The following is an 11,035-nucleotide window of genomic DNA, read 5'->3' on the forward strand; positions in this document are numbered from 1 at the left end:
TAATTATTTTATGTAGAACAGTCAAAGTATCTTGAAATATTTGAATCTATCAGCAAGAGATAAGTCTCAGAAATTGCAAGGTGACTCATTATAAAACACCCAGCAGGTGAGTGCCTTCTGATTACTAATATAGCAATCATCGCTCTTGATCATGTTGGTGTTCCGTGGAGTTTTATGCTACCTTAACAACAGACTATTTAGGATGACTATCCTATGCACATTGTAATTTTTGTATAAATTGGTGTACATTTTTTTTTTTTCTCAGTGTGAGCTGATGAAAGATTTAAAAAAAAAAAGTTCGCATTTGAAACTCATTTCTCCCACGAAACTATACTAAAAAGGCTCTGTGCTGGCTACAGAACCTGTATGGCACCATTGGCACTGCTTTTACAAGCTGTGCCTGAATGTGAGATCAAGCTCACCATACCATATTATTAAAGCCAGTTGTCTGTACAGCTTGCACATGTAGGTGATATGAAGATGTGGTTTAACACGTGCCAGCAGCTAAGCACCACCCAGCCACTTGCTCACTCCCTCCCCAGTGAGATGGGGAAGAGAATCAGAAGTGTAAAAGTGCAAAATGTTGTCTGTTGAGATAAATAGAGTCTAATAGGTATAGCAAAAGCTGTACATGCTAGCAAAAAAAAGTAAGGAATTCATCCACTACCTCCCATCTACAGGGGGTTATTTAGTCATTTCCAGGAACATAGGGCTTCATCAGACGTAATGGGTACATGGGAAAAGAGATGCTATAACTCCAAGCATCCCCCATTTCCTCCTTCCCTGCAGCTTTTATTGCTGAACACAACATCATATGGTGTGCAATACCCCTTTGGTCACTTGGGGTCAGCTGTCCCAGTTGTGTCCCCTCCCAACTTCTTCAGCACCATCAGCCTAATCACTGGTGGGGCAGCATGAGAAGCAGAAAAGGCCTTGACATTGTGTGAGCACTGTTCAGCAATAACTAAAACTTCTCTGTATTATCCATGCTGGTTTCACCACAAATCCAATGCAGCATCATACAAACTATGAACTCTGCGCCAAAACCTGTACACACGACCAAGTTTCAGGTATTCCCTATCTTCTGGTTGACTCACTAAGGGCTGATGCCTGCAGACAGCTGATGGAGAATAGTGCCTTTAAAGCAATATTGAGTCTGGTGGAAATTGCTCCACAGAATTCAAGTGCATATTTTCTTTTAACAGTTTCTGAGGAAGAGGAAATACCTCAGTCAACTGAAATATATTTTGATGGTGATAATCCTTTGTTTCTCTAGGGAGTCTTAAGAGGGTTCCACTATGACTTCTAAACAATATGCTAAGACATACTTTAGAGTTAAATAGTTCTTTTGTTCAAAATCAGTGTTTTTAGTCAGTTCACAAGTTTATTTTTTTGAATGAAAATTTTCATATATAGTTTCATTCACAAGAAGTCAATTTTAAATTAGATAAATTCAGGTTACAGTTTAAAGTATGATGAATATGTAATTGTGAGCATTTTATTAACATCCTTTTATTTTTCCTGAGAATAAAAATAACTAACCCTAAAATACATAATGGATGTATTTATAGGTAAATGAACTGATGATATTTTGGGAAATTTCATATGCTGTAAACATTATTGTATATTTCTTTTTAATAGGACATAAACACAAATTTGAAGTCAAATGAAGATAATCCTGACACAGCAGAAGAAAGTTCACAACATTTTTTAAGAGCACCTGAAACACCTGAGTTTGTTGGAACACCTGACTCAAAGGGGAAGAAAACGCAGTTCTCTAAGCTACCTTCATTTGACTTGTATGAATTCAGCTTTTATTTTGATTTTGAGCAAGTGATATGTATTGTATAAGCATTTCTGCTTTTGAAAGTTTCTATAGAAAGACTTTTCTAGAAAGCTCTTCTGAAAATACTCTTTTTTTTTTCCCCCTTGAGTTATGGTAGGTAATTTATTACTTTTTCTTCTGACAATACCATTTCCACTTGAAGCTGTTTTGAAAGAGTGAGACTCTGCTTAGAAATACAGAGACACAGGTTTTTTTGTAGCTCCTTTGTTAAAATTGTCTTTTCCTGCAGTAATAGTTGTTACACCAATTTCTATCTTTAAACAGGGTTTTTTGGTAAAAGGGTAGGGAACTGGTAAGAACATCACCTCACTTTGCTTTAAAGAGTTACATTAACCATTCTGTGTTTCAAGAATCAATTTTCAATGGAAGCTATAGGAATCTAAAAAAGTGACAAAACAGAAAAATAAAAAATAAACTAAAAAAGCCATCTATGCTACTTTTATAAACTATTAGTGTAGTTTCTTCCTTTCTCTCTTCACAGCATTCACAATTTAGGTTCTGAAGAAGGAACATCTAAATCTCCTGCCTTTTTTTCTCTCATGAGCTTTACTCAGAAGTCATCTGGCTTTAATTTGTTTGATTCTCCTGTGTTTGGGGCAGAAAATTCATCTGATGAGGTAAAAATGAGTACTTGAGAATATTAAATTTTCACAAAGCAAAATCTGCTAAGTAAAGAATATTGGTAGTGAATGAAGTTTTTCATACTGGTTATCTTTATAGCAAATAATTTTTTTACTAGCTTACTTGATTTTTACATTTGATATAATTTGAAAATGCTTATCTACTTTCCTGGGCATCCCCCTATGATGACTTCTGATCAAATGTAAATCTTTCCCATATGGGCGAGATTGGATCTTATGCAGCTATACTTGTGACTAGATTCACAAAATGCTTCTGGTTCAGTGTTGCAGTGCAAAACTTCAGGTACCCCAGCAGAAATCACAACCCACATGCCTATCCTGTGTGGTTTTGTCTTGCTGAAATGCAGAATCAGGCATTTACAATTTTATTTCCTCCTCTCCCCCTATTTTTCACGAAATGTAGGATACTGAGAAAAAGAAGAAAGCACAATCTATTAGGGATACTGAAGAGCAAATATGGATTAGCTATACTTAAATGGAGGAGATAAGTAGACAGTGAATTGGAACAGGCAGTGGAATCCAAGTCTTTTTCTTTGCAGGTTCCCTAACTACTGTGCTCTAGAGTAATTTTTACCATCCTGGGCTAATAGATTATTTGGTGTTCAGGGTAGATACATGTCTGTGCATAGTGTGGTTGTTAAGTAGCACTGCTGGCAATGTAGATTCAAACCTCATTATGCAAATAAGGCATTTGAACCCAAGTATCTCCTATTTCAGTGGGTGTGCTCAGTCTTGAGGTTACTAGATAAAAGCTGGAGGAAGGAAGGAATGAAAGTACTGTTTTATTTTGTGTTTGGCAAGATATGTGTTGTTGATGTCTTCTAGCATCAGCTCTATGTAGGAGAGAAAACAGTGGTGAACAGCTTGTGAATTGTTTAGGGATGAGGTTAGGTATTAAGTCACCTCGTGCTGTAAGAACCTATGTTTCTGCTCAGTGACAGCAACCAAGAATTTACCAGCCTGTAGCAGTTATGTGGGATTCTTAGAAGTTAGGTGAGAGTTTTGAAGGAATTAAGTATCTATTATGGATTTAGTTTCAGAACTCTTCTCAAGAGGGATGAGTGGTTATTTTGCTACTCTTTCTGGCAATATCAGGTTCTACTCACTAGGCATTAATTAGGTTGTTGCTTAGAAAGTTTCTAAAATGTTACAGAATTAAATAATTTTTAATCTTTTTGGTTTAAAAAAACAGCAGTAAGCCAGATCAGATACTGGTCTGCTCTTAATCTGATGATTTCCAGAAGAACAGAGGGAGTGTGTTTGCAGATGTAAGCAAACATCATGAAAACTATCTCTTCAAACTTTAGGGTAGGATATATACCTTTAAATGCAGATTTTGTGAAGGCGGCTGACATTCACTGGGACAGTGTCTCATGGAAGTCAAATGAACTTGCTATATATGTATTAGAGCTTACCTTTTTTCTTTCTCATTTGTTAAATACAATGGCTGTTTGTATTTCAGACAGAAGAAGGTTATTCTGTGGGAAACTTGAACCCTCTGTCCCCACAAAAAGATATTGGTAAGTCTGCAACTCAGATGTGAAGCTGTCTTCTGCTTATGTGACTGACAAGCTTGTGATCCTGCTTAATAGGGCACCTTTAGTTGTCTAAAAGGCTGTTCAGTTGTGATACTATAGTTCAGTGGTTTACTAGGTTCATTTGTGTTTTGACTAGCTTAAATCTTTCCCTGCCTGTTTGGCTTCAAATGTATGAGATGTCATGAACAAAAGAGGTATGAGAAAGAAAGAAATAGGGATAGTGTTAAGTGTGTTTGAAGCAAACTGAGAAGACCTGCAATGGAGAAGATATATTTAAATGTCAAAGCTTTTTCGCTGATTAGAAGAACTCTTTTTTTAATGTAAAAAGCTAGTGTACTTGGTAAATACAATTTTTTTACTTAAGGTGAACAGCTTGGTGTTGTAAGGAGTTAATATGTTGTTTTTTTTCTTCCCTCAAATATAATAATTTCCATTCAATTAGAGAAATTTTGATAATAAACTGACTTGCATCAGTTTTGACTGTTGGAAGTACACAGTGTAAAAATAGCAGAAATTAAGAGAGAGGAGGCTCAGACTTAATGAACAGTACCTTCCACTCATACTAAAGGAGTCCCACACATTTACACATCCTGGGTGAAATCCTGGCTTTACCGAAATGAAAAGCCAATTTTTTTTTTGTGTTATCAGTAGGATCAAACCTTACTTTTGATAAGACTTCTTTTCTGAAGGGAACTGTAATCTGATTTTTTGAGGTGCTGCAAGTTCAAAGCTACTTTTTTTTTTTGAAGTGGGTGATTATAAGGTTTTATGCATACATAATTCTTGTAGAGAAAAGGATATCTTGTGTTGCTAAATATAGAAGTTAGGTGGGTTTCAGTCAGTTGCTTTGTTTCTCCAAGTATTTCAGAGGTTGATGGCATTGTTCTCTAGAGAAGAAAGAATCTGCAAAAGTGTATTTGTTTACAAAGACCTTTCTTGCTTAGTATTCAAAATATTTCACCCAGTTTATCATCTAGGAGTGTTTTGTTGTTCTAAATCATTCAAGTACTTCACAGATAATTCTATGTGGATTCTAATAATGCTCTCCAGGAAGTATCATTTCTAGTGCAGAAATAAACACACAACTGCAGGCTGATACTCAGTGAGATGTTCGGAGTACGATATTGTTAAAGGAACATACTATGCTGAATGCAATATTCTTTCAGTAAGATTTAATCTGCTAATAAATATAACATGTATTCCTGTAGGAAGCTTGTTTAGGAAATCAGAAAGTGAGGAGACATTTGCCTTCCCCTTCCCCTCAGAATCAACTTCTCATGCATTTGGAGATGGAAAAGATGACTTCAGTTTTCCATTTGCATTTGGACAGGATCAGAGATCATCACAGTCTCCTCCTATGAAAGGTTTTCATTCTTCCTTACAAAATACGAAGCCATTTACATTCTTCTGAATACCTTTGACTTCCTTTTAAATTCTTTTCCTACTTAGCCTTGACAAATGTTTTCAGTTTCTTAAGTTAAAGTACAAAGCACTTAATCTTCCCCTTTCATTTCATGCAAGACTACGTTATTCCAATTGCTGCAAAACCGTGTACATTCATTAAGCACACATGCTTTCAGATGCAGCTTTTATTTTTCTTATTTCATAAATATGTTGCTTTCATAAAATGTTATGATACACTTCTGTTAAATTGGCACTTACAGGTAGCAGAAATATCATTTTACAGTGGTGTGTTAATTCAATATCGGAGAGAGCATCTAAACTTCTAGATGAGTACTTTCAGCCTCTGATATAAATTAACTTGTGTTAGAGTAACTGTTTATTGTGGTAAAATCTGAATTTGAGTTAAAGACAATGTTCTCAAATTAGCTGTTACAGAAGATTTTTAAAATTTTTGAAATAAACATTTCTGTTAATTTTGTGAAAGTGTTCTTGGTGGTTCTTTTTATCTGAACTGAAATAATGTTGCAGTTATAACACCATTTCAACTCCTCCTAACTTGGAACACTGAGAGCAAGTTCCTTCCTCTCTATCTAGTATCTTTCAAAACAAAACAAAAGGTAGTTTTTACCAAACTCCTAGATGCCGTGGGACTATTTTTGTGCAGCCCAACTGTCTGCTGAGACGTGTGAAAGTTTTTTTTTTACTGGAAAGGGATGCTGTGAGTTTCCGTGAAGTGCTGCTGAGATCCAGCTAATAAAAAGTGGGATGCATAGATTTGGTGGACTTCATGCTCTCCAAATGTGAATTTCCATGTTAATCTATTTTAAACAGCTTTTCTAATCTGCACACCTCACAATCTGAAAAACATTAGCTAGAGGCAAGTTTGAGAGCCTATCTACGTTATTTGTGGTACACTGGCAAATACTCTGGCAGCATTTAGAAAGCTGAAAAGGATAAGTTTGTTTGCCCAGTTACTCCATAACTGAAGCTTCCTTTCCTGTCTCATGATGAATTCCGTCATCCATGTCTCTGACATTACAGTCCAATAGTCAAGGCTTCTGGCTGAAGTGGGAGAAACCATAGAATCACAGAGTGGCTTGTTTGGAAGGGACCTTATAGATCCCCTATCCCCCTCTGCCATGGGGGCCTGTCCAACTTGGCCTTGAACCCTTTCAGGGACGGGGCATCCACAGCTTCTCTGGGCAACCTGTGCCAGTGCCTCAGCATAGGGTCCTCTCTCTACAGGACCACAAGTCCTGCTGGGAGCCTGCTCCAGCTTGGAGCGGGAGCCCCATGGGCTTCCCATGGGGTCACAGCCTCCTTTGGGCATCCTCCTGCCCTCACATCCTGTGAGGGGTCCTCCCCAGGCTGCAGGTGGGTATCTGTGGACCTCCATGGACTGCAGGGAGATGTCCTACCTCACCATGATCTCCATGGGCTGCAGGAGAATCTCTGCTCTGGTACCTAGAGCACCTCTTACCCCTCCTTCTGCACTGACCTGGGTGTCTGCAGGGCTCTTTCTCTCACATATTCTTCCTTCACTCTCCAGGCTGTTGTTGCTCCTGTGCAGTAACATTTCCTCCTTCTTAAATTATGCCAGAGGCGCTACCATTGTCACTGATGGGCTCAGCTTTGGCCAGCAGTGGGTGTGTCTTGGAGCTGGTTGACATTGACTCCATCAGGTGAAGAGAAAGCTTCTGGCAGCTTTGCACAGAAGCTGCCCCTATAAACCTTCTTTTCCTTCCCCCCCTGAACCTTGCCACGCAAACCTAATACCCCTGCCCAGTCTGAGCCCTATTAAAAAATAAAAAACAGCAAACCAACAAAAAGTAACGAACAATTACTTAATTTTTAATTTCAAGCCTGTGAACATAATTAAAACAAAATGCTGGGAGGTAAGGGGCATTGCTGCATGTATGCAGCTAAATGCAAGCTTTGGGAGCAGTGGTAGAAGAATCATTGCATCATAAGAAAACAGTCTTACACTATAGCATTAATATGCTTAAGCATTTCAAGGAAATAAGCTTTAAGTGCTACGTATTGTAACAGATTGGAATGTGTAGACTTACAGTATTAGATGGTAGTAATCTGCACAGTGGAAGACTGATTGCATGGATAGCAAGAGTTGGCTAATCCTTTTTAGCCAATGGCATAAAGCAAGGATTAGTTTTTCATTTACTGCAACTGAGTGGGTCATTAGGATCCAAAGACACTAATGAGCCTGAACAGGCAATTGGATTCTGGTTTCAAAGTTACAGGCTAGTTTGAAAGGAGATGATGGTGGTTTTAATGATGTAAAACAGGACCCTTTTCCTGAAAAAAAAAAAAAAAAAAAAAAGGATATAACCATGGAACACAAACCTGGAATGTTGACTTTTTCTCTTGGAACTTGAGTTGTTGCCAGATTTGTTGCCTTAGAGGCTGAATGGCTCATTTAGAAATCTCTCTGTTGCCTTGCTTTTATGTTCTGCTCTTGATGTCTCCAGAGTTGACACAAGTCACATGCAATCAAGTCTATGTTCCTGGTGGACAGGCACTGTCCTAATATTCTCTGACTCACACCCAGGTTGTTTGCAGCTCAGCAGTTCTGCTTCCAGACACATCACTTTCTGTTCTGATGCTAACATCTTGCTGAGAAATTGCCTCTTGGCACGTTGTTTCTTGAATCTTGTACCTTGCTTGATTTGATGTGAAGATGATGCTCTTTTTAGCACTTGCAACACGTTACCTTTGGAAAGGTAAAATTCCGCCCTCACTTGCTAAATTCCAGGTTTTCTTCTTTTTAATAATCCCTTGAATTCAGCAGTAATAGGTAACTTGTGTTTGGTTTCATTCAAATCAAAAGATGCTGCCAAAAGAGTATAAAAGAGAATATCAAAAAATGGACATTTCCATGTTACTAGGATGTTTAAACATATGCAAAAAGCAAATACTGTGATTGTTATGATTCCCCAGGAGAAAAATGTCAAATGTTACTATGAACTTAATTTTATTATTAATTTATTGTATCCCAATCCAGAAAGCAATCACAAAATTATTTCCCACACCACAGGACTTACTTCATAATACTTTGGGACTTGGGTTGGATAAAATCAGGGAAAGAAGTACAGGGCTAAGTAAAAAAAAAAGACGTTCTTGCTAGTGGGGAACCACTTGTTATGGCTGGTGGGAAGCTTGGTAGCTGACAGTCCATGAAGCTTGGTAGTTGACAGTCCATACTGAAACTCCGTTTGGAGCTTGCAGCTCTTATCTGCTCCCTTCTGCTGGAGCAGGACTGCCTTGAGCTAAGCGTGGTCTCTTGCTGCTTTTTGCATTTTCTTGAGGCACGTGTTTGGCTGGTTTTGCGATTTCCACAAAATGCATGATGCTGTGATCAGTGATGTTGCTCACTGCCACAGCTGCAGAGGGTTCATGTCCAGAAGCTATGGGTACCACAAGTGGTTAAAAATGTTTCTTAACAATTATCCACAAAATCCTTTGTAGCAATGTTTCCATTGCTTTTCAGGGAGTTAAGAAGCCTTCGAAGCACTCTAGCTGTTACACAGGCAAGGCTGGTATGCACCACAGTTTCAATTCATACCTGGGTTAACAAATGTCACCAGATACAATACATACTTCAAGGTGATTTTTTGCCTTGGGAATCTTGCCCCAACACTTGACCAGTCATGTTTCTCACTGCTACATATATTGAAGGAGTTATTATACGTACCTACCTATTTCTTTTCTCCCTCGTAGTTGGAGGAGGCTCTCAGAAGTATGCCAGTTACTATCAATGCAGTCTTAGGATTGAGGTGTTAAACTAAGGTCCTCACAACCTGTGCTCATTGAGACCCATTGCTTCTGCTGCTGTTGTTCGGTTGTAGAAGATTGATGCAGAACATGGCCGCTTAGACTTTTTTTCCCCATCTTGAACTAATACTTGTGACTGTCTCCTCATCAGAGGCCAAAGAGTAGCGGCGTTCTGATAAAAGAGATGTAAATCACAGATTATGTGGAAACCAACACTGAACTTCAGAGGTGCTTTTAAACACATGCTGCCCATCCATGCAGAGGTGTTAAAAGAAGCTGGCTCTTTCAAGTAGGTCATGACTTCATGTAAACTTCCACTTTACCTTGGATTGTGCTCTTACCAGGTTTCAAGAAAATTTACAGTTTTTTTGCTAACACAGGAGAAGCATTCTGATCACAAAATAAGTTCAATAACTGGTGAATAGATTTTTCTGCTTTAGGCTAAGTTCACAGACCTGAGGGCTATGAGAGTGGCTCTACAATGTGGGGTTTGAAGGGGTTGCTGCTTAAGCTTGTAGTCCGTGTTGGCTGATTACAAATTAATACAATATTGTAGTGACTAAAATTATAACCTCCTGAGTGTGAGGTGTCACATATAATAAGAAGGTAGTGTTATTATCACTTGTAGACAGAATTGTATTGAAATCACTAATTGTAGTGACAATTCTTTGAAGAACTGTTAAAAGAAGTCAGTAATTTGATGGATAGAAGAGATTAATTGTCCAGATTACTCTTTTAAATAGTTCTAAGATATTCTTGGCACTTATCAATAGGACGCTTGGATTATTTATGTTGTGTTGAAACTATGTATCAGCCTTAGATGATTACATTGCCACACTGTCACAGTCAGCGTCTCACAATTCCTGGTTAAGGTAATGAGGAACTGGGGTCAGATTGTTGAGGGGCGTTAGATTTTTGAAGGCTTCCCGCAGGTCTACAAGCAGGATCACAAGCAAGAATATTTTCTCTTCTGAAACTGATGCTACTGCCTGAGCTGCTGGACCATCTATGGCTATGTAAAAAGATGTATCTCTCAGAGGCTGTCAATAGTAATATTTCCAATGGCTACACATTCACATAAATGAACTAAAAATATTAATGGTAGGCAAGAAATTTTTACGCTAGCATCAAGGGACTGTAAGAATCATAGAATCATAGTATACCAGGTTGGAGGGGACCTCAAGAATCATCTGGTCCAACCTTTCTGGGCAAAGCATGTCCTAGACTAGATGTCCCAGCACTCTGTCCAGCTGAATATTAAAATGTACAGTGTTGGGAAATCCACCACTTCCCTGGGGAGGTGATTCCAATGGCTGATTGTTCTGATTGTGAAAAATACTCTTGTGTCCAACCAGAATCTCCCTGGGAGTAACTTGTGCCCATTACCCCTTATCTTTTCCATGGGACTCTTCTTAAAAAGGGAGTCTGCACCTTCTTTGTAGCCATTCTTGAAATACTGAAACATGGTGAAAAGGTCTCCCCTGAGCCTTCTTTTATCTAGGCTGAACAAACCCAGTTCTCTTAGCCTTTCCTCACACAGCTTTGCAGTTCTCTGATCATCCTGATGGATCTTCTTTGGACCCTCTCCAGTCTGTCCACATCTTTTTCGTATAGGGGGGACCAAAAGTGAACCCTGCTTCAGGTATGGCCTGACAAGAGTTTCTTTTCTGAAGAATCAGAAATATTGCGTCAGAGTGGTGAGATATGGATCAACACCCCTAGTATGTAAAGCGTCTGTGGGTTCATCCTGAAGTGTACCCACTGCCTGTGTCACTACGACAACCAGAATATGTATAGAAGATCCACACATACCATCT

General features: G+C 38.6%; 1 protein-coding gene across 1 annotated transcript in view; it reads left to right on the forward strand.

Moving 5' to 3' along the window:
- Positions 1-5,436, forward strand: part of LOC308221247 (protein SIX6OS1) — a gene marked incomplete at its 3' end in the record, with an annotated part of 29,816 nt that extends 24,380 nt beyond the window's left edge. The window contains exons 14-17 of the mRNA XM_080618233.1: positions 1,642-1,799; positions 2,328-2,463; positions 3,950-4,007; positions 5,234-5,436. Of these exons, the coding sequence (XP_080474359.1) occupies positions 1,642-1,799; positions 2,328-2,463; positions 3,950-4,007; positions 5,234-5,436 (555 nt within the window). The remainder of the gene's footprint in view (positions 1-1,641; positions 1,800-2,327; positions 2,464-3,949; positions 4,008-5,233) is intronic.
- Positions 5,437-11,035: the final 5,599 nt, after the last annotated feature.

This window comes from Psittacula echo (genome assembly GCF_963264785.1).
Source record: "Psittacula echo genome assembly, chromosome: 5".
NCBI classification, from domain to species: domain Eukaryota; kingdom Metazoa; phylum Chordata; class Aves; order Psittaciformes; family Psittacidae; genus Psittacula; species Psittacula echo.